We start from the raw sequence: 23864 nt of genomic DNA on the forward strand, positions 1-23864 counted from the left end.
CACCTGGTGGGCTTGGTCAGGCCAGGTCCCGCCCCTCCTCTTCAGGTGTGTTTCTGTGATGTCACTGGTCTACTCCGCTTCCCACTTCCTGCTCGTCTACTTCTACCAGCTGCCCCTGCTGCAGGAGGCGTGGCCTCCCAACCGCACCTCCGCCAGGTAACACACCTCCGCCAGGTAACACGCTCACACCAGGTAACACGCTCACACCAGGTAACACGCTCACACCAGGTAACACACCTGAACAAGGTAAAACACCTCCACCAGGTAACACACCTTACCAGGTAACACACCCCCGCCAGGTAACACACTCACACAAGGTAACAATCCTTACCAGGTAACACACCTGAACAAGGTAACAAACTCTCACCAGGTAACACACTGACCCTCTTCTGGAGAAATGCTTCAGAGTGATATTTGTTAGGATGAAATGGTTGAGTGTGTTTGAATCTGTGAGCAGCAGAGTCACGGCTTAGTGAAGGTCTCACATCCCTTATATTCCTTCAGTCTGTAACCGGAGGGGGGGTTTGGGTGTTCTTGTTTTGTTACTCTTCTGCCTACAAAATAAAAATGCTCCAGCTTTTCTAAAAACAGAACCCAGACTGTGTTCAGTGAAGACAGCAGGTTATAACTAGAGAATGCAATTCCTGAAGAAATTGCTAGTGGGAATGCATGAACACTGGGGGCTTGAATGAACACTGGGGGCTTGAATGAACACTGGGGGCTTGAATGTGTGATGAGAGAAGAAAAGAAAGTAAAAAGGCTTGGAAAAGCAGTAGAATATTTGAACTGCAATCTTTTGAACTAACTTGAAGGTGAATGATCTGTCGCCATGCCAACGGCATTTGATGACATCCCATAATACGCTTAGATGCGTTGATGGCTGCATCGTTATTGAAAACCGTGTTTCATGGTGAGTATTGTGTTCATCTGCATCGTCTTTTATGGTGAGAGATGCATTTCCATGGAAACGGCATATGGTGAGATCTCCGATTTGACGTAGAACTGTTGAGGCATGGAGAGGTGATATACAGGTAAAGATTGTGGGACGACCGGACCGTGTCCATTGAAGCTACAGCGACATTGTGTTTTATGGCGAGGGATGCATTTCCATGGCAACAGCCTACGGCGAGATCTCAGATTTGGCGTAAAGCTGTTGAGGCATGGACCGGTGATATAAAAGCGAAGTTTGGGGGACGATCGGACCGTGTCCATTGGAGTTACAGCGACATTGTGTTTTATGGCGAGGGATGCGTTTCCATGGAAACGACATATGAAGACACCCCATAATTGACGTAGTGCTGTTAAGGGCAGGACCATTAACCATTATCTGAAGTCTGCTGCTGTTTTATAGCGAGGGATGCGTTGCCGTAGTAACACCACATTACGTAACATCAGATTTGATGTCGAGCTGCTCTGAGCATGTCAATTGGAGTTATGACATCATCGTGTTCCATGACACAGGTGTTTATATTTGAGCTTATGACGTGTCCAGAGATCAAAGGTTTCCATGGTGATGTGCAGTAATCAGTGAGAGGAGAGCATTTTCATTGTTCTGAATGAGAGATAAACCTCTTACATGTGAACGTTTTGTTGAAGAACCGTAACAGATATCGGTGAAATTTCAAAGCGTGAACCATGTCAAGGAAGTTGAGTATCTGAAGTGTACTTTTTGTGTACTTTCGGGTTAATAATGTGGCCTTTTTGGCAGATTAACTAAAGGTGTGCGGCTGCTGTGGTGGGGAAAGGTGAGGGAAAGATTATGTCTCAGGAATGTAGGGTTTTGGAATTATGGCAGGTTTAAAAGAAAATATGAAAGCAAAATTAAATATATATTAAATCTGTCCTCCACTCTAGCTGTGACATCACGCACTCTAAAATCTGAAGAAGGCCTCTTTATCAAGGTCTGAACAATGTTTAATATCTCTTAAAGTATGAGTCTGATTTAAAAGTTGTTTAATATGAATAATGTCAGAAAGATGTGTAATATTTTTATTTTGATGTTTGAACGGAGTTTCTGCGATGTGGAATGTGGGAGAAGAAGAGGCGCAAAATAACCCAGCGGAATAATAAAGAATTTTGTGCGTCGAAGAAAAATTACCTGCTCTATAATTACTCAATAAACACATGCTGCTGTAAACTGGGGGTCTGCTGCCCCCTGCTGGGGGTCTGAGGGAACAATGATTTAACATTACAGTGTGTGTCCCCACAGTGTTCTGGGGCTCCTCCACCTGGTTTCTTACTGATAGTGTCATGCCCCTCCCACAGTGTTCTGGGGCTCCTCCCCCTGGTCTCGATGGACTGTGTTGACCCCTGGAGGCTGACGGTGACCTCTGACCTCCACTGGTTCCACTTCAGCTCGCCCCTGATGGTTCTGCTTCTCTACCACACGGTGGCGTCGCTCCGGAGGAACCAGGTGTGTTATCTCATCTCTCATTGGTCGACGCATTCAGTGTTTGTTTACAGAGGTTCACATTGGCTGACGGGGATCACATGTTTCCTCAGCTGATCGACTGTGGGCGGGGCTTAGAGAGGGCGGGGTCGGAGGTCGGTGGGAGCTGTGACGTCATCACCACCACCAGCAACCTGAGCGATGATGTCATCGGTGACATCACAGCGGAGAAACGGCGAGAGATGTGGAGACGAGCTCACCAGAGCAGAGACGTACGTATATTAACACTTGTTATTATTATTATTATTATTATTATCATCATCATCAATATATTTCAGTCTTTAGTCTGAAGCGTGTCCCTGTCTCTAGGTGCTGACATCGTCCAATCAGAGTCCCTCTGACTCTTTTGCCCCGCCCACCCAGAGCACAGCTCTCGGATTAGATAATTACTCAACACCTCACTACTCCCTAAATCAATCAGGTGAGCTGTCCACCTGTTCTCCTGTTCACCTGTCTACCTGCTCACCTGTCTACCTGTTCACTTATCTACCTGTTCACTTATCTACCTGTCCGCTTGTCTCACCTGTCTTACCTGTTCACCTGTCTACATCTTCACCTGTCTCGCCTGTCTACCTTCTCACCTGTCTACCTGCTCACCTGTCTACCTGCTCACCTGTCTACCTGTCCACCTTTCTCACCTGTCTACCTGTTCATCTGTCCACCTTTCTCACCTTTCTACCTGCTCACCTGTCCACCTTTCTCACCTGTCTACCTGTTCACCTGTCTACCTCTGCTGCAGACACGTTGGAGACCTGTGAGTTTGGTGCAGACGGCTGGGAGGAGCCTCAGATGAGTCCGGGTGAGGGGGGCGGGGCCTGGGAGGGTCCAGGTGAGGAGGGCGGGGCCTGTCCAGGAGAGGGAGGCGGGGCCTGGAGCTTCCTGCTGCAGCAGAGCTACCTGTGTGCCCTGATGGCCATGATGCTGTGGCCCGTCAGCTACGTGTCGTGGCTCACCTGTGTGCTGCTGCTCTGGTCCTGCCTGCTCTGGATGCTGAAGGAGCGACGCCGTTACACTATGATGTCATCGCCCTGGCTGGTCGCCTACGGCAACCTGCTGGTGCTGTTGCAGTACATCTACAGCTTCCCCCCCGCACAGGAAGTGCCTGGGCTGTTCCCATGGAAACAAGACCCCTGCAGGGAGCTGGCCTCAAAGGTACCAATACTTCTACTTATATATACCACTAATACTACTACATATATATTTACTAAATATACTACAACGTATAATATAACTTATACTACTACTTATATACAAGGGCGACTGTGGCTGTTAGGGAGTGTGGTCGTCTTTCAACCAGAAGGTTGTGGGTTCGATCCCAGCCCATGCAGTCAACATGTCGATGTATCCTTGGGCAAGATACTTAACCCTGAGTTGCTCCCGATGGCATGGCCAACGGTGTGTGAATGTGTGTGAATGTTAGGTCCTAGAGTAAGGTACACTGCTCTGTATGAATGGGTGAATGACATGTAGTATGTAAAGCGCTTTGAGGGGTCTTAAAGACTGGATAAAGCGCGATATAAGTACAGTCCATTTACCATTTACCAGTCCATATACTACTACTACTCTGTGTTGATGTGTACTCTGTGTTGATGTGTACTCTGTGTCGATGTGTACTCTGTGTTGATGTGTACTCTGTGTTAATGTATTGATGTGTACTCTGTGTTGATATGTACTCTGTGTTAATGTATTGATGTGTACTCTGTGTTGATATGTACTCTGTGTACTCTGTGTTAATGTATTGATGTGTACTCTGTGTTGATGTGTACTCTGTGTTGATGTGTACTCTGTGTACTCTGTGTTGATGTGTACTCTGTGTACTCTGTGTTGATGTGTACTCTGTGTTGATGTGTTGATGTGTACTCTGTGATGATGTGTACTCTGTGTTGATGTGTTGATGTGTACTCTGTGTTGATGTGTACTCTGTGTTGATGTGTAATCTGTGTTGATGTGTTGATGTGTACTCTGTGTTGATGTGTACTCTGTGTTGATGTGTACTCTGTGTACTCTGTGTTGATGTGTACTCTGTGTTGATGTGTACTCTGTGTACTCTGTGTTGATGTGTACTCTGTGTTGATGTGTACTCTGTGTACTCTGTGTTGATGTGTACTCTGTGTTGATGTGTACTCTGTGTACTCTGTGTTGATGTGTACTCTGTGTACTCTGTGTTGATTTGTACTCTGTGTTGATGTGTACTCTGTGTACTCTGTGTTGCAGCTGTTGTGTCTGCTGAGCTTCTGGCTGCTGCTGAGACAGGCGCTGACTGAGAAGAGAGACAGACAGGCACACAGACAGGAAGACAGACAGGAGGACACACAGCTGTCTACCATCACTGTCCACATGGAGGGTAAGACACCTGTCTCACAGCTCACCTGTCTCACCTGCCTCAATGCTCACCTGTCTTAATGCTCACCTGTCTCACCTGTCTCAATGCTCACCTGTCTAACCTGTCTTAATGCTCACCTGTCTCACCTGTCTCACCTGTCTCACCTGTCTCACCTGTCTAACCTGTCTTAATGCTCACCTGTCTAACCTGTCTTAATGCTCACCTGTCTAACCTGTCTTAATGCTCACCTGTCTCACCTGTCTCACCTGTCTAACCTGTCTTAATGCTCACCTCTCTCACCTGTTTTAATGCTCACCTGTCTAACCTGTCTTAATGCTCACCTCTCTCACCTGTTTTAATGCTCACCTGTCTTAATGTTCACCTGTCTTAATGCTCACCTGTCTTAATGTTCACCTGTCGTAATGCTCACCTGTTTTAATGCTCACCTGTCTTAATGTTCACCTGTCGTAATGCTCACCTGTCTTAATGTTCACCTGTCTTAATGCTCACCTGTCTTAATGTTCACCTGTCTTAATGCTCACCTGTCTTCATGTTCACCTGTCGTAATGCTCACCTGTCTTAATGTTCACCTGTCGTAATTCTCACCTGTCTTTATGGTCGCCTGTCTTAATGTTCACCTGTCTTAATGTTCACCTGTCGTAATGCTCACCTGTCTTAATGTTCACCTGTCGTAATGCTCACCTGTCTTAATGTTCACCTGTCATAATGCTCACCTGTCTCACGGCTCACCTGTCTGTCTGTGTGCCCTCCAGACGAGGAGAAGGGTGGGACAGGTGAGGTCTCGTACGAGCAGGTGCTCCTGCAGGAGGGGGGGGTGACGATGGAGGCTCTGGTTGCCGTGGTTAACCGGATGTTCGTGAAGTACTGGATCTACGTCTGTGGAACCATGTTCTTCTTCGTGAGCTTCGAGGGGAAGATCGTCCTCTACAAGGTCATCTACATGGTGCTGCTGCTGTGCTGCAGCGCCCTCTACCAGGTGAGACATGGTACTACAGGTACTAATACATACAGGTACTAAAACATATACTACAGGTACTACAACATTCAGGTACTACTACATATACTACAGGTACTAATACAAGGTCATCTACATGGTGCTGCTGCTGTGCTGCAGCGACCTCTACTACGGCACTGCAGGTAATGCAGCTACTGTACCGTCTGTCTCTCACCTGTCTGTCTCTCACCTGTCTGTCTCTCACCTGTCTGTCTCTCTATAGTTGAACTACGAGCGTTGGCGTGCCATGCTCAGGGGCTTCTGGGTAGCCGTGGTGGTTTATTCCATGTTGGTGCTGATCCTTGTCTACACTTTCCAGTTCCCCACGTCCCCCCAGACCTGGAGCTACTACACCGGACTCAGTACTCACAGGTACAAAAAACACACACACACACACACACACACACACACACACACACACACACACACACACACACACACACATACACACACACACACACACACATGTACACAAACACACACACACACACACACACACACAACACACACACACACACACACACACACACACACACACACACACACACACACACACACACACACACACACACACACACACACACACACACACACACACACACACACACACACACACACACACACACACACACACACACACACACACACACACACACACACACACACACACACACACACACACACACACACACACACACACAGGAGCACTGATGGTTCTCAGCAGTGTTTCCGCCAGACCGGCTGAGAGGGCTTGAATTTTGACTTGAGCCGTCCCTTATAGATACTGTGTCTTTACGTTAGTGAGCCGGATCATTTGGCTCGGCTCTCATAAAGCGCCCGGCTCTCTCGTCTCCCAAGCGGCTCTTCATGTTTCCACAGTTTACCACGGAGCCTCAGTTTCTCCGCTGTGAGGCTCTGGTGCTCTCAGCTCACGCGCGTGCTCCACTAGCACCGCTCAGCGCGTCCAAATCGCGCACGTTCCGTGTTGTCCTGTAGCAGGCACCGCCGATGTCGGGAAACGATCCTCAATACTCTGAAAATAATCCCACCAGACTCCTTTGCCCCTCCAGCAGAGGGATGGCCTTGTCCTTTTTCCTTTTCAAGCGATAAAAACTCTCGATCTTCTCTCAAATTATTAATATTTTTGGACGCCCTCGGCTCGAGTTCAGGGCGTCAAATGACGGTAAGACCCCCCCCCTGGCGGAAACGCTGGTTCTCAGGATGGAAAATGGACTACAGGATGTCAGAAGAATTTGTCCCTCAAGAAAGACCAGCCTGCACATTTTAAATATAGATAAACATATTAAAGGTCATTTACATAACCCTAACCCTAACATATTAAAGGTCATTTACATATACAGGGGTAGACACTAAGTAGACCCTCCATAAAAATTTCACGCATATTTAGCATATTTCGCAACTTTCCGCATATTTCGCAACTTCTCGCAATTTCACCGCATAAAATCACATAAAAACCCCGCATCTTTAATCGCATAATCAAGGATTTTAGCCCGCGTTTTTCTGGAGGGTCTCACTAAGGATACAATTCCACTGGCCAGTGGATTTTCATTATCACTGGCCCCACCAGTGTAACCACAGGCCCGGAGCATTCGTCCAAAGAATCGACTAATAATGGAGAAAATGAACACATTTGTTGCCATAGTAATTTATGCACTAACTGCATTACTACTTGTACTACAACATTTGAATCATCAGTTCTTCCTCATTTTCCTCAATTGTTCATATTTGGTTTATTAAAATAATGATATTGTGGTCATTGTAAAAAATGTCTGCTATTATTATGAGTGTTATTGTTTGTATAAAGCACTTTCTGCCTTCCTGTCATCAGGAGTTAGAAATGTAATGGCTATGTAGTAGATTAGATTAGAGCCTTCATTCTCCTGCTGGGACATTTCCCTGAAGCCAATACCTTTATATGTTCTACTCTTCACTCACGTGTCAGCATAGGTCGGCATTGATGTACAGATCCGACAGAGGACCTTGTTTATATTGGCATCGTATTGTAGCCAACTCCATCCATCCAGCTGAAACGTTCTCTCCCTCTTCTTCTCATGCTCCCTGTCACTCTCCTTTAACTCCTCCGGTGACTTTCTTTTATTTGAAGATAGTTTTTTGCCCGGGTCTTGGCCGGTTACCGCTGGTATTAAAAACATTTAGGCGAATGGTTAGGTGGCGCGAAATTCTGTAGTGAAGGAGCGAGCTCCCGCACGTATACTACTTATAAAACGGACAAGTCAAATCAAGCAATTTGATTGGTTCGTGATGTACTGAGCGTATACCACGGGTAGAATTGTAAGTTACTTTTCACAACAAGTCAGTATCCCTTTGCGTCTGAGAAAAACAGTATACCGTTGGGCTGAAAAGCTTTTCATCCTGGAACAAGAAAGCGGAGAAGTAACGGGGCAGAAGCCCTCCTTTTTACACAGCGGTCCAGACATAGACATCAAACGGCAAAACATATTCAGTGTGCAGTTCCTTTGGCATTAGGGCAGGGATATCTAGATACTTTCCAAGGTTTAACATAATGAATTGTGCTCGTTTTAAAGCAAGCAACGATGTTTTCAAATCTGTAATCAAAGAGGTCCGCAAAAACGCTATCGACCAATCAGATTGCTTGATTTGACTTGTCAGTTTTATAAATATATTTACATTTCTTCCGTTACGAAACAAACTTACAAAGCATAAAATGGAAACATTTAAGATTAACTTCGACCTCCTGGGGGGGGTCTTACTATAGTATGTAGGAGTGGATTGAGCAGTGCCTATCTCCAGAGAGCACCTAAACTACGACATGCAGAGCTACGTGAAGAGCAGGTAGACCAACTGGAAAAGTAGCACCATTCAAAAGCTTTCTGATGCGGGTCTTGAAACAAAGCAGAGAAATGATGACCGTTAGTGGCCACATGTGCGAAAGCTCTCTCCAGAGCTACTGGAAGCCCAATCTCTGGGACCGGAGAAAGTGGAGCAATATTCTCGCCACGCCAAGCAACAGCCTCGAACAACCTCAACCTCAAGTACCCACGTAAGCCATGCTACTGATGCTGGACAGGTTTTCAGTGGATGCACAATAAACAGCAACATACACATGAATGTAAATAAACAGCCAAACAATGGATCAACGCTCTCTGTCTAATAATTTCGCTTGCTGTTAGTGTTGTTGCATAGCAACCACCTTGCACTATGTTTTGTGCAGAAGGCAACGGAGGGACCATTTTATTTTGAACATTTTTATTTATTAATAAAAACTATTTAAATTAGAGTGTGTATTTCTCTTTCATATTGCCACACTTGGTAACCGTTTTATAAAAGCAATAGCTCACTTCAGGCCGTGATATATGCTCATTATATCACAGCTGAGGGGGTTGAACCACGCCCCCTAGCTGTGATAGAATGAGCATATACCATGGCCTGTCGGGAGCTATTGCTTAATTTTACTACAACTTATATATACTACTTATACTTAAGCAATAGCTGAAGACAGGCCGTGGAATAGCTTGTAATTGACCTTACCATCACTGCTAAACTGAAGAGCCCGCAAATAATGTACAGTCGGATCTCCAACTTTTTTGCCTGGTCTGATGCTTGAGAAGTGAGAGCCATTCATTTTCAGGAATTCATCATGCTTGACCATCTTCACATGGTAGGGTGAGGGTCTGATTCTTGCAGTCTGGAGTATGATCAAGTAGTCTCTCGGGACGATGATATCCGTTATCATTTTGCGTTCAATGGTACTATGCATGCTGTCACATTCCATCTGTGTGTGACCTGCAACAAGGTACTTCTGTGTTATTAGTACCCCATATTTCATGGCAAGCTCAGAAAAAGAATTTGCCACATTTGCATTGCGGTTCTGATAACCACAACCATCGCTCCACACTACTATCTCCTTGATTTCTGGATTGTCTTTGATCACACCTTCAAAATGGCGATATTAAATGTGTGCGAATACCTCGCTTCTGAGGCCGCCCTCAGACTCTTCCCAAATATAGCAGTACCCTTCCTTTGATTTCAAGTCAAAGAGGGTAAAGTTATGGACCTGCAGCTTTGTTTTGTAATACAGGGAGCTGGCTTGGGTTATTGGACACAGCAGCATGGCTTGCAAGTCCATTGTCCAAACAGACTTCTCATTGTTCGCAGAATCCTTATGGCGGGATTTTTCTTGCCTCGCTTCATCTTTCTGGTTTACATGCGCCTCATATTCGTCCTTACTGATATTTCCATGCTTGAATTAAACACAAACATCACACTGATCTTATCGTGGAATGAAAACGGAATATTTTGTGAAATGTTGTATCCCAACAGCTCTCACTTCAGCAGTTGCAGCTGCCTGTTGATATTCCCGATGTGGTTGGGAGATGGTTGTGCTGGGTGAAGGAACTTCTTGTCTTTGTAGGTCGCTGTGCTTCTGCAGGAGTGTGAATCAACAGTGGGCAGATCCTTCAACCAGTCCTTAAGGAAATCTGTGACAGCAGTTTCCAGCTTTGCATTTTGCCACTCTTAGGTGGAGATGTAGTCTGCCACTTGTTCCTCATGGTCGATGGTGTCTTTGTTCAGCCAGGGTAATGGTTCTTTCAGGGATACCAAGTGCAGAAGAAAAAGAGCTTTGCACACTTTAAGATTCTTTCCATCCTGAAGTTTCAGTTGGTAGGAAAATGATGAACTGCGCCTGGATCCCTCACCAACTTTCTTTTGCTTCATGGCAACCTTTGTGACCAAAGTGGTGACGTATGTTCTTCCCAGTTGTCCATTGACCAAACTTTCTGAAATATCCACTGCCTCTGCTCTTCTGTATGGATTGACAGTCTCGAGTCCTGACTCATTGACAGAACTTCGAATTGCAGGGAAGGCCCGTAGCCTTTGCAGCTATTTCTTTGCCACCTTTGGCCGTCTATGCCATTCCTTTGAGACGTTTCTTCTTGGATTCATTTTGCTTCCATGTTTCTGAGGTATGTAGTTTCCTTTTGACCGTATTGTTTTCATACACATCCTCTAGATGAGGACCATAATGTTTTGAAGTTGCTGCCAGACTGTATTCCTTTTCAGGGACAGAGGACTCATCAGAGAATGGATTGTAGTTTGGGTCTATGATAACATCATCATCATCTACGTCTTCTTCATGGTGTTGATGGGTCTGCTTGGCATCTTCTGCAACACTCTCTTTTTCAATGAAAGTATTTAAGTTATTGTCTGCTCCATCTGATACAGGGTCTTGGCCTGGTACATGCTGCTCCACCTCTTTAACGATGGTCTCATTTTCATTGGATGATTCCTGATCTGTGTCGGAAAAGTAATCTCCTACCAAAAAGGAGTAGGCCGTACGGTCACAACTGTGTGATCATTATGAAAAACATTTTTGTAATTGCAAAGTGGTCCCTTATACATTAAAGCTATTTCGATGAATATTATTTGGCCAAATTCAATTAAAAAAACATTTAATCGTTCCTAATGAGATGGAAATGTAATGTGGAAAAAGGACAATATTAAGAATTAAAACAGACAAACGCAAAATGTACTTTTCCTAATTCATAATTATGCAGTAATTGTAACTGTTACATTTCAAAGATTAGTTACGTTACGTTATGTTTTTAGTAGGGCTGTCAAATGATTAACATTTTTAATAAGATTAATCACAGCTTAAAAATTAAATAATCAGATTAATCACCATTCGAACTATGTCCAAAATATGCCATTTCTTTATGTATATTGTTGTGGGAATGGAAAGATAAATGAAAGAAGGCGGATATATCCATTTAACATAAAGCATGTATGTTTATTATAACATTGTTCTGTGTGTCAGAATGAAAGACAGCCCACACACCTATCAATCATCAACCCGTGGGGTCTTATTTCATTACGTGTTGATTTCTATCAACACGTAATGTTGTATCGATGTATAGAGATGTACTACAGTAAAAGTATTATCCGTCGGGACTTCCTGCAACAACACCACGCCGTTATCTTGATTCTGATTGGCCAGAAGACATTATCAAAGATGATCTATTGAGAAGACGATCACTACGTGACAAAAGTTTTCAAACCGTTTCTAGTCTTCAGTATTTCCAGACAAGTGGCTACTGAAATCAATCTCACTAACTGCTGTCTGTGTGATTTACTCCGCGCGAGTTGGAGGACTTTATTTAGCTTACTTTAACATCATTGTTCATGGTGGGGCTAAGGTGGGGCTAAGGTGGGGCTAAGGTGGGGCTAAGCCATTTCTTGGTATGGCTGTAGCCTACCCCAGCCATACCCTGGCGCTGCCACTGGTGGGATGTATGGGGCGGGCCATTCTGCGCATGCGTTAGAATGAATTCGAAAAATTAACTGCCACCGTTAACGCGATAATTTTGACAGCATTAGTTTTTAAATTAGTCTTTATTGTCCCAGAGGGAAATGTGTGCATGCTTCATGGAGCCACAGTAGCTACATTAGCTTCAGTAGCTTCTGTAGCTACAGTGACTATAGTAGCTACAGTAACGGCCCCTACACACGGTGGCGTGCATTGCCGCTTCAACGCTTTTGGCCATTCACTTTGAATGGGGTGACGTCACGATTCGCCGAACTGCATTGTGGGAGCAAAGCGTAGCTTCTTTCGTGGTGCACGCTGCAAAAGTAGAGTAATGTTCTACGTTTGCCGCCTCGACGGAGGCGTCGGCCAATCCAATCATATACCAGTGCAAGCTCTAGCCAATCAAACCGCGTGCTTGTGTGTCTGGGGCGGGAGATTCATGTGATTGGTTGTGGTCTAGTTTCAGCCCCCCCCCCCCCCACCGGCAAGCGACAACGCACGCCGCTGTGTGTAGGGGCCGTAACTATAGTAGCTACATTAACTTCAGTAGCTTCGGTAGTAGATATTACGCCTCACTTCTATAAAAATAAAAACACAATTTAAACGTTATAAAACACATTTCAACTGTTTAAGTAGCAAGCTAACTATATGCTAACTAAAATGCTGACTCACCAGATCAATCCCCAATATGGGAGGAAGGGTTCTCCCTCAACTATTCCAAAGCTAAACAGCTTCTTGTTAGCCTGGTAGTCTCCTCGGTGCAATAAACAGTCCATGTGTCATTTAAAACTACTTTTCTCAATCTTTATACCCTGCTAGCTTGAGTGAGCTGCAGCACTTTGAGGAGCTGCGTCAGTGAGGCGTTCAGGGAACCATCGTAAAATACAGCAAATTACAGTAAAATAGGTGGTCTGTGAGGCGTTCAGGGAACCTCTGGTAATATATAAATCAACAGTTTAATAATCTGGGTTACAACAACAGGTAGTGATGGTTTTCTGTCTGCAGGTTGGAGGACATCGGGCTGGAGAAGTTCTCTGTTCCGGTTCTCTTCACCAGGATCTTCATCCCGGCGGCCTTCCTGCTGGTACTGTCTCTCCTTCTGAAGGTTCTGCCGGTTCTGAAGGGTCTAACAGAACCCTTGTGTTTACAGGTGATCTCTCTGTCTCTGTTCCACAGGTGTGTATCGTTCACTTGCATTACTTCCACGAGCCCTTCCTGCAGCTCACAGACCTGAAGACTGTGGTGGACACACACAACAGCACCATCACCAGGTACACACACACACACACACACACACACACACACACACACACACACACACACACACACACACACACACACACACACACACACACACACACACACACACACACACACACACACACACACACACACACACACACACACACACACACACACACACACACACACACACACACACACACACCTATATCTCTGAACCTGTCTGTATCTCTAAACCTGTCTGTATCTCTAAACCTGTCTGTCTCTCTAAACCTGTCTGTCTCTCTAAACCTGTCTGTATCTCTAAACCTGTCTGTCTCTCTAAACCTGTCTGTCTCTCTAAACCTGTCTGTATCTCTAAACCTGTCTCTCTGAACCTGTCTCTCTGACCCTGTCTGTATCTCTAAACCTGTCTGTCTCTCTAAACCTGTCTCTCTGACCCTGTCTGTATCTCTAAACCTGTCTGTATCTCTAAACCTGTCTCTCTGAACCTGTCTGTATCTCTAAACCTGTCTCTCTAAACCTGTCTCTCTGAACCTGTCTCTCTGAACCTGTCTGTCTCTCTAAACCTGTCTCTCTGAACCTGTCTCTCTGAACCTGTCTGTCTCTCTAAACCTGTCTCTCTGAACCTGTCTCTCTGAACCTGTCTGTCTACAGGCTGGTGCACTCTGAGGGCAGCCTGTTCGACCTGTCTCTCTCACTGGGGGGGGGAGCACCTCAGATCCTGCAGGAGAGAGAGACAGGTGTGTTTGAGGAGGAGAAGAAGAAGTGGATACAGGTGGAGGAGGAGGAGGAGGAGGAGGAGGAGGAGGAGGAAGAAAAAGAGTACCCCTGTGTGTTTGAGAAGGAAACCCTGTCCCAGCAGATCAAAAGTAAGTGGAGAATTTATGAGGAAATTATACTGGGACATTCCTTCAAAACATGTACAGAACAATGGCTTCACCTGTCTGCCCTCACCTGTCTCTCTTCTCCTGTCTGTCCTCACCTGTCTCTCCTCACCTGTCTCTCCTCTCCTGTCTGTCCTCACCTGTCTCTCTTCTCCTGTCTGTCCTCACCTGTCTCTCCTCTCCTGTCTCATCTGTCCTCACCTGTCTGTCCTCACCTGTCTCTCTTCTCCTGTCTGTCCTCACCTGTCTGTCCTCACCTGTCTCTCCTCTCCTGTCTGTCCTCACCTGTCTGTCCTCACCTGTCTGTCCTCACCTGTCTCTCCTCTCCTGTCTCATCTGTCCTCACCTGTCTGTCCTCACCTGTCTCTCTTCTCCTGTCTGTCCTCACCTGTCTGTCCTCACCTGTCTCTCCTTACCTGTCTCATCTGTCCTCACCTGTCTGTCCTCACCTGTCTCACATGTCTCTCCTCCCCTGTCTCTCCTCACATGTCTCTCCTCACCTGTCTCACCTCCCCTGTCTCTCCTCACCTCTCTCACCTGTCTGTCCTCACCTGTATGTCCTCACCTGTCTCACCTGTCTGTCCTCACCTGTAGGTCCTCACCTGTCTCTCCTCACCTGTCCCTCATCACCTGTCTCACCTCCCCTGTCTCACCTGTCTCTCCTCCCCTGTCTCTCCTCACATGTCTCTCCTCACCTGTCTCGCCTCCCCTGTCTCTCCTCACCTGTCTCACCTGTCTGTCCTCACCTGTCTTTCCTCACCTGTCCCTCCTCCCCTGTCTCTCCTCACCTGTCCCACATGTCTCTCCTCACCTGTCTCACCTGTCTGTCCTCACCTGTCTGTCCTCACCTGTCTCTCCTCACCTGTCTTTCCTCACCTGTCTATCCTCACCTGTCTGTCCTCACCTGTCCCTCCTCCCCTGTCACTCCTCACCTGTCCCACATGTCTTTCCTCAACTTTCTCCCCTGTCTCACCTCCCCTGTCTGTCCTCACCTGTCTTTCCTCACCTGTCTGTCCTCACCTGTCTCTCCTCTCCTGTCTCTCCTCACCTGTCTGTCCTCACCTGTCTCTCCTCACCTGTCCTCACCTGTCTCTCCTCACCTGTCTCATCTGTCCTCACCTGTCTCACCTCTCCTCACCTGTCTCTCCTCTCCTGTCTCACGTCCCCTGTCTCTCCTCACCTGTCTCATCTGTCCTCACCTGTCTCACCTCCCCTGTCTCATCTGTCCTCACCTGTCTCTCCTCACCTGTCTCATCTGTCCTCACCTGTCTCTCCTCATCTGTCCTCACCTGTCTCACCTCCCCTGTCTCATCTGTCCTCACCTGTCTCTCCTCTCCTGTCTCGCCTCCCCTGTCTCTCCTCATCTGTCTGTCCTCACCTGTCTCACCTCCCGTCTCTCGTCACCTGTCTCTCGCCACCTGTCACACCTGTATGTCCTCACCTGTCTCACCTGTCCCTCCTCACCTGTCTCTTCTCACCTGTCTTTCCTCACCTGTCTCTCCTCACCTGTCTGTCCTCACCTGTCCCTCCTCACTTGTCTGTCCTCACCTGTCTTTCCTCTCCTGTCTCACCTCACCTGTCTCATCTGTCCTCACCTGTCTTTCCTCTCCTGTCTCACCTCACCTGTCTCATCTATCCTCACCTGTCTCTCCTCACCTGTCCTCCCCTGTCTCTCCTCACCTGCCTCATCTGTCCTCACCTGTCTGTCCTCAACTGTCCCTCCTCAACTGTCTCACCTCCCCTGTCTCTCGTCACCTGTCTCACCTGTCCCTCCTCACCTGTCTCACCTCCCCTGTCTCTCCTCACCTGTCTTTCCTCACCTGTCTCACCTGTCTCTCCTCACCTGTCTCACCTGTCTGTCCTCACCTGTCTCACCTGTCTGTCCCTCAGGTCTGGTCTCCTGGAGGCTGGTGATGGACCGTCTCTCTGTCCTCCTGCTGCATCTCCTGCTGTCTCTTCAGAGTCTGCAGCGCCTCCTCTGGTGGATTCTGGAACTGCACATCGTCAAGATCACCTCCTGCTACATCATCTGGGTCTGTGTGAAGGAGGTGAGACAGGTGCTGTCTGTGTGTCTGTGTGAAGGAGGTGAGACAGGTGCTGTCTGTGTGAAGGAGGTGAGACAGGTGCTGTCTGTGTGTCTGTGTGAAGGAGGTGAGACAGGTGCTGTCTGTGTGAAGGAGGTGAGACAGGTGCTGTCTATGTGTCTATGTGAAGGAGGTGAGACAGGTGCTGTCTGTGCAAAGGAGGTGAGACAGGTGCTGTCTGTGCAAAGGAGGTGAGACAGGTGCTGTCTGTGTGTCTGTGTGAAGGAGGTGAGACAGGTGCTGTCTGTGTGAAGGAGGTGAGACAGGTGCTGTCTGTGTGTCTGTGTGAAGGAGGTGAGACAGGTGCTGTCTGTGTGAAGGAGGTGAGACAGGTGCTGTCTGTGTGAAGGAGGTGAGACAGGTGCTGTCTGTGTGTCTGTGTGAAGGAGGTGAGACAGTTGCTGTCTATGTGTCTGTGTGAAGGAGGTGCTGTCTGTGTGAAGGAGGTGAGACAGGTGCTGTCTGTGTGTCTGTGTGAAGGAGGTGAGACAGGTGCTGTCTGTGTGAAGGAGGTGAGACAGGTGCTGTCTGTGTGTCTGTGTGAAGGAGGTGAGACAGGTGCTGTCTGTGTGAAGGAGGTGAGACAGGTGCTGTCTGTGTGCCTGTGTGAAGGAGGTGAGACAGGTGCTGTCTGTGTGAAGGAGGTGAGACAGGTGCTGTCTGTGTGTCTGTGTGAAGGAGGTGAGACAGGTGCTGTCTGTGTGAAGGAGGTGAGACAGGTGCTGTCTATGTGTCTATGTGAAGGAGGTGAGACAGGTGCTGTCTGTGCAAAGGAGGTGAGACAGGTGCTGTCTGTGCAAAGGAGGTGAGACAGGTGCTGTCTGTGTGTCTGTGTGAAGGAGGTGAGACAGGTGCTGTCTGTGTGAAGGAGGTGAGACAGGTGCTGTCTGTGTGTCTGTGTGAAGGAGGTGAGACAGGTGCTGTCTGTGTGAAGGAGGTGAGACAGGTGCTGTCTGTGTGAAGGAGGTGAGACAGGTGCTGTCTGTGTGTCTGTGTGAAGGAGGTGAGACAGTTGCTGTCTATGTGTCTGTGTGAAGGAGGTGCTGTCTGTGTGAAGGAGGTGAGACAGGTGCTGTCTGTGTGTCTGTGTGAAGGAGGTGAGACAGGTGCTGTCTGTGTGAAGGAGGTGAGACAGGTGCTGTCTGTGTGTCTGTGTGAAGGAGGTGAGACAGGTGCTGTCTGTGTGAAGGAGGTGAGACAGGTGCTGTCTGTGTGCCTGTGTGAAGGAGGTGAGACAGGTGCTGTCTGTGTGTCTGTGTGAAGGAGGTGAGACAGGTGCTGTCTTTGTGTCTGTGTGAAGGAGGTGAGACAGGTGCTGTCTGTGTGAAGGAGGTGAGACAGGTGCTGTCTGTGTGTCTGTGTGAAGGAGGTGAGACAGGTGCTGTCTTTGTGTCTGTGTGAAGGAGGTGAGACAGGTGCTGTCTGTGTGAAGGACGTGAGACAGGTGCTGTCTGTGTGTCTGTGTGAAGGAGGTGAGACAGGTGCTGTCTTTGTGTCTGTGTGAAGGAGGTGAGACAGGTGCTGTCTGTGTGAAGGAGGTGAGACAGGTGCTGTCTGTGTGTCTGTGTGAAGGAGGTGAGACAGGTGCTGTCTTTGTGAAGGAGGTGAGACAGCTGCTGTCTGTGTGTCTGTGTGAAGGAGGTGAGACAGGTGCTGTCTTTGTGTCTGTGTGAAGGAGGTGAGACAGGTGCTGTCTGTGTGAAGGAGGTGAGACAGGTGCTGTCTGTGTGTCTGTGTGAAGGAGGTGAGACAGGTGCTGTTTTGTGAAGGAGGTGAGACAGGTGCTGTCTGTGTGTCTGTGTGAAGGAGGTGAGACAGGTGCTGTCTTTGTGTCTGTGTGAAGGAGGTGAGACAGGTGCTGTCTGTGTGAAGGAGGTGAGACAGGTGCTGTCTGTGTGTCTGTGTGAAGGAGGTGAGACAGGTGCTGTCTTTGTGTCTGTGTGAAGGAGGTGAGACAGGTGCTGTCTGTGTGAAGGAGGTGAGACAGGTGCTGTCTGTGTGTCTGTGTGAAGGAGGTGAGACAGGTGCTGTCTTTTTGAAGGAGGTGAGACAGCTGCTGTCTGTGTGTCTGTGTGAAGGAGGTGAGACAGGTGCTGTCTTTGTGTCTGTGTGAAGGAGGTGAGACAGGTGCTGTCTGTGTGAAGGAGGTGAGACAGGTGCTGTCTGTGTGTCTGTGTGAAGGAGGTGAGACAGGTGCTGTCTTTGTGAAGGAGGTGAGACAGGTGCTGTCTGTGTGTCTGTGTGAAGGAGGTGAGACAGGTGCTGTCTTTGTGTCTGTGTGAAGGAGGTGAGACAGGTGCTGTCTGTGTGTCTGTGTGAAGGAGGTGAGACAGGTGCTGTCTGTGTGAAGGAGGTGAGACAGGTGCTGTCTGTGTGTCTGTGTGAAGGAGGTGAGACAGGTGCTGTCTTTGTGTCTGTGTGAAGGAGGTGAGACAGGTGCTGTCTGTGTGAAGGAGGTGAGACAGGTGCTGTCTGTGTGTCTGTGTGAAGGAGGTGAGACAGGTGCTGTCTGTGTGAAGGAGGTGAGACAGGTGCTGTCTGTGTGAAGGAGGTGAGACAGGTGCTGTCTGTGTGTCTGTGTGAAGGAGGTGAGACAGGTGCTATCTGTGGGCCTTTCTCATTTCTCGAATTCCCCTCCTCGACTCCTATCCTCAAGACTTAGTCCCGGCCACAGGAGATGCGAGCCGAGGAGCCGAGGAGGGGAGCCGAGGAGAGAGGAGGGGAACCGAGGAGAGAGGAGGGGAGCCGAGGAGGGGAGCCGAGGAGAGAGGAGGGGAACCGAGGAGAGAGGAGGGGAGCCGAGGAGAGAGGAGGGGAGCCGAGGAGAGAGGAGGGGAACCGAGGAGAGAGGAGGGGAACCGAGGAGAGAGGAGGGGAGCCGAGGAGGGGAGCCGAGGAGGGGAGCCGAGGAGAGAGGAGGGGAACCGAGGAGAGAGGAGGGGAGCCGAGGAGAGAGGAGGGGAGGAGAGAGGAGGGGAGCCGAGGAGAAAGGAGGGGAACCGAGGAGAGAGGAGGGGAACCGAGGAGAGAGGAGGGGAGGAGAGAGGAAGGGAGCCGAGGAGAGAGGAGGGGAATCGAGGAGAGAGGAGGGGAACCGAGGAGAGAGGAGGGGTGGAGAGAGGAGGGGAGCCGAGGAGAGAGGAGGGGAACCGAGGAGAGAGGAGGGGAGGAGAGAGGAGGGGTGGAGAGAGGAGGGGAGCCGAGGAGAGAGGAGGGGAACCGAGGAGAGAGGAGGGGAAGCAGCAGGCGGTTAGAGAAATGAGAACTCCTCTCCTCTGAGCGGTCATTTTAAAGAGACGTCCATTAATGATGACAGGAGGCACAGCAGCCCTCTGTCTGATGGACTGATGTGTTCATGACCACACACACACACACACACACACACACACACACACACACACACACACACACACACACACACACACACACACACACACACACACACACACACACACACACACACACACACACACACACACACACACACACACACACACACACACACACACACACACACACACCTACACACTGTACCACACACACACCTACACACTGCACCACACACACCTACACACTGCACCACACACACACACACACACACACACACACACACACACACACACACACACACACACACACACACACACACACACACACACACACACACACACACACACACACACACTGTACAACACACACACACACACACACACACACACACACACACACAGTACGACACACACACCTATACACTGTACCACACACACACACACACACACACACACACACACACACACACACACACACACACACACACACACACACCTACACACTGTACCCCACACACACACACACACACACACACACACACACACACACACACACACACACACACACACACACACACCTACAGACTGTACCACACACACCTACACACTGCACCACACACACCTACACACTGCACCACACACACACCTACAGACTGTACCACACACACACCTACACACTGCACCACACACATCTACAGACTGTACCACACACACCTACAGACTGTACCACACACACCTACACACTGCACCACACACATCTACAGACTGCACCACACACACCTACAGACTGCACCACACACACCTACACACTGTACCACACACATCTACAGACTGCACCACACACACCTACAGACTGCACCACACACACCTACACACTGTACCACACACATCTACAGACTGCACCACACACATCTACAGACTGCACCACACACATCTACAGACTGTACCACACACATCTACAGACTGCACCACACACACCTACAGACTGCACCACACACACCTACACACTGTACCACACACATCTACAGACTGCACCACACACACCTACAGACTGTACCACACACACCTACAGACTGCACCACACACACACCTGATTTTTGACGGCCGTCTTTCCTGCAACGGAGGTTTAAACTGTATTTCCTTTCTCCTGTAATATGACTTGATGGCTTTAAACTCCGCATACTGAGCTCTGATTGGTCAGCAGGCAGAAGCTTTGCTTGATACAGCATCTTTTCAGTCAGTAGTTTTGTCAAGTTTGTTCCCTAGTGAAAAGTGGAGTCAGGATACTTCAACCATGAGCTGCATTCATGGTGATCAACATGTTTACCCCACAGCAGAGCTCTATCTGACTGCGGGAGGCCAAACCTTTCTTTTGTCTGTAGCATTAGCCCCAACATTGCCATACCCAGTCATTCTTGGTAATGATCTTCCCACACTTTATGACCTAGTGCACCAGCCAGGTTGCAAGTCTGACAGGGAAAGAGGTGAGGTTGAGAGCCCTGAGGCAAAGGTAAAGGAGCCACTTAGCCAAGTTGAGTTGAAACCAGTCCTGCAGCCAGTCAGACCTCGTAATGTTACCACGAGAGCGCAGAAAAGAAGGAAAAATCTGGAGCAGAGACGGCTCAAGGAAACGGGGCAGTATCAGAGAGAGCTGGAGCTGCAGCTCAGAGAGAAGGAGCACAAGAGACAGGAGGCGTTTGACGAGCTCCTCAAAGAGAGGCTCCTGGTGGATGAGCTTGTTGGGAAGATGTACGATGAGGGTCAGACGGAGAGGCAGCTGAAGAAGGTCAGAGCCACTCAGCAGCACAGACATTGCATATTTGCACATTTTTACATATTTTATACTAATTATTGAGGTAGTATTTATGAAATGATTAAACCGTATTAATTGGAATGTCGTCTGGCAGATGCTGGTCGGGTCCTCGGCTCCACCTGAACAGAGAGGGGAGTTAGCGGGAGCTCCAAAAGTGTTTATGATTGTGTAAGACTGACAGCGGTTGAGATTAATCATTGTGTGCAGATAACATGTATATAGCGTGTATATAACATGTATATAGCGTGTATATAACATGTATATAGCGTGTATATAACATGTATATAACATGTATATAGCGTGTAACATGTATATAACATGTATATAGCGTGTATATAACATGTATATAACATGTATATAGCGTGTATATAACATGTATATAACATGTATATAGCGTGTATATAACATGTATATAGCGTGTATATAACATGTATATAGCGTGTATATAACATGTATATAGCGTGTATATAACATGTATATAACATGTATATACCCATGTACTAACCCTAACGGCAGTTTAAACTGTATTTCCTCCGCACACTGAGCTCTGATTGGTCAGCAGGCGTGGTGCTTTTGCTGAGTTAATCTCTTATCCTGGAACCTATCATGCTTCAGAGCACAGACAAGGTTCCAGGATAAGTCACCATGGAGATCTAGCCCGCTAAAAAGAGAACCAGCTTCGTAGTACCGGAAGGCACTGCCTGCTGACCAATCAGAGCTCAGTGTGCAGAGTTTAAAGCGATCAAGTCATATTACAGGAGAAAGGAAATACAGAAAAGCTGCCGTTGCAGGAAAGACGGCCGGCAAAAATCACTGACTGTGTGAACGTGAACATGAATAGAATATCACCTCCCATCTTCAGAGCAATCTGACTATTAGAACATTAGCGTTAAGAAAGCTTACTTAAATATCTGCCACAACATAAGTAACCGGATCAGAGTCACATTAAGTACAGTCCGCGGCATATCACATCATAATGTATCATCTCCTTATCTGAGTCAGCTGAGCCGTATCTGGCCGTGCAACACTCACAGTGTCACATACTGGATGCAGAAGGATTATTTGAAGCAACACATTAAGTTGAGGAAACACTCGAGTCAAATGTAATGAAAGTCAGATGGTGTCTTAGACGGGGCAGTGATATCATAAACCTGTTCATGTACGCATTCAAACACTTGTTCTGTTACCAGCTGGATTCACCTTGCAGGTGCAGCTATGTGGCTTTGATCCTGGATCAAGTGTTTAAGTCATGGATGTTTAAAGTTTAACTTCTTCATATGTCTAATATTATAGTTGACTTTTCATTCAGGAAGTATGACGCTGCGCTGTCAGTACGCTTCTCCATGTTTGTGATTGGTCGAATGCTCCAGATACCACCCCTTTCATGTGAACGCGCTCCTAACTAGATAGGACACGGCTGGCTTGAGCGATCCACTTGATAACCAGCGTCGTAGGACCGTTTAGAGAGAGCGCGTATGTTTTGGATTAGACCAACCGGCTAACTCAAACATATCCAGGTTAGGTTGAACCAGCTTCGTAGTACAGGCCTCTGGTGTCAGTGTTTACCTGTCTCTCTCTCAGGTGTGTGTGTTTACCTGTCTCTCTCTCAGGTGTGTGTGTTTACCTGTCTCTCTCTCTCAGGTGTGTGTGTTTACCTGTCTCTCTCTCAGGTGTGTGTGTTTACCTGTCTCTCTCTCAGGTGTGTGTTTACCTGTCTCTCTCTCTCAGGTGTGTGTGTTTACCTGTCTCTCTCTCAGGTGTGTGTGTTTACCTGTCTCTCTCTCTCAGGTGTGTGTGTTTACCTGTCTCTCTCTCAGGTGTGTGTGTTTACCTGTCTCTCTCTCAGGTGTGTGTGTTAACCTGTCTCTCTCTCAGGTGTGTGTCTTGAACCTGCTCTTCGTGGTGTGTGTGTCGGTGGCGTTGCCATGCCGACCTTGGCGCCCCCGGCTGGCAGGAGCGTGCACGGTGTGGACGTGCACGCTCGCAGTCTGTAAGATGCTGTACCAGCTGAACGCCGTGCAGCCAATCAGATACTCCTCCAACTGCACCATGGTAACCATAGCAACACCATCACACCTGTCTGTCTCTCTGCAGTCAGGTAACTCCAGCACTCACCTGTCTCTCACCTGTCTGTCTCTCTGCAGCCAGGTAACTCCAGCACTCACCTGTCTCACTCTGCTCTGTACTCCGGACCGGTGGACCCCGCCAGGTGGGTCGGCTTCAAGAAGACAGACGGGAAGCTGCTGGACTACCTGAGGGTGAGTGACATCACCGCTAGCTTAGCATCATGCTAACCTGTCTCTGCAGTATAACCTGATGATGTTAGCATCATGCTACCTGTCTCTGCAGTATAACCTCACGATGCTAGCATCATGCTAACCTGTCTCTGCAGTATAACCTGATGATGTTAGCATC

At 48.1% G+C, this 23864-nt stretch overlaps 2 protein-coding genes across 4 annotated transcripts in view; both read left to right on the forward strand.

Annotated features, from left to right (window-relative positions):
• LOC307027272 (piezo-type mechanosensitive ion channel component 2-like) overlaps positions 1-23864 on the forward strand; it is a 47917-nt gene that overhangs the window by 9221 nt on the left and 14832 nt on the right. For all 3 annotated transcript variants that reach the window (XM_079695481.1, XM_079695483.1, XM_079695482.1), the window contains exons 7-20: positions 1-156; positions 2266-2413; positions 2503-2661; positions 2759-2870; positions 3189-3601; positions 4664-4793; positions 5546-5769; positions 6011-6159; positions 13100-13178; positions 13271-13365; positions 13994-14208; positions 16114-16271; positions 23325-23501; positions 23594-23707. The exon at positions 1-156 is cut by the window's left edge and continues 58 nt beyond it. In XM_079695481.1, the coding sequence (XP_079551607.1) occupies positions 1-156; positions 2266-2413; positions 2503-2661; positions 2759-2870; positions 3189-3601; positions 4664-4793; positions 5546-5769; positions 6011-6159; positions 13100-13178; positions 13271-13365; positions 13994-14208; positions 16114-16271; positions 23325-23501; positions 23594-23707 (2329 nt within the window). The remainder of the gene's footprint in view (positions 157-2265; positions 2414-2502; positions 2662-2758; positions 2871-3188; positions 3602-4663; positions 4794-5545; positions 5770-6010; positions 6160-13099; positions 13179-13270; positions 13366-13993; positions 14209-16113; positions 16272-23324; positions 23502-23593; positions 23708-23864) is intronic.
• On the forward strand, positions 20346-21621 carry LOC307027271 (uncharacterized protein; the record flags this gene model as incomplete). The annotated part of the gene is made up of 2 exons (XM_079695480.1): positions 20346-21422; positions 21544-21621. The coding sequence occupies exons 1-2, from the start codon at positions 20931-20933 to the stop codon at positions 21619-21621; spliced, it is 570 nt and encodes a 189-aa protein (XP_079551606.1). The 5' UTR covers positions 20346-20930.

Source organism: Notothenia rossii, assembly GCF_949606895.1.
Source record: "Notothenia rossii genome assembly, contig: scaffold_84, whole genome shotgun sequence".
Taxonomy (NCBI): domain Eukaryota; kingdom Metazoa; phylum Chordata; class Actinopteri; order Perciformes; family Nototheniidae; genus Notothenia; species Notothenia rossii.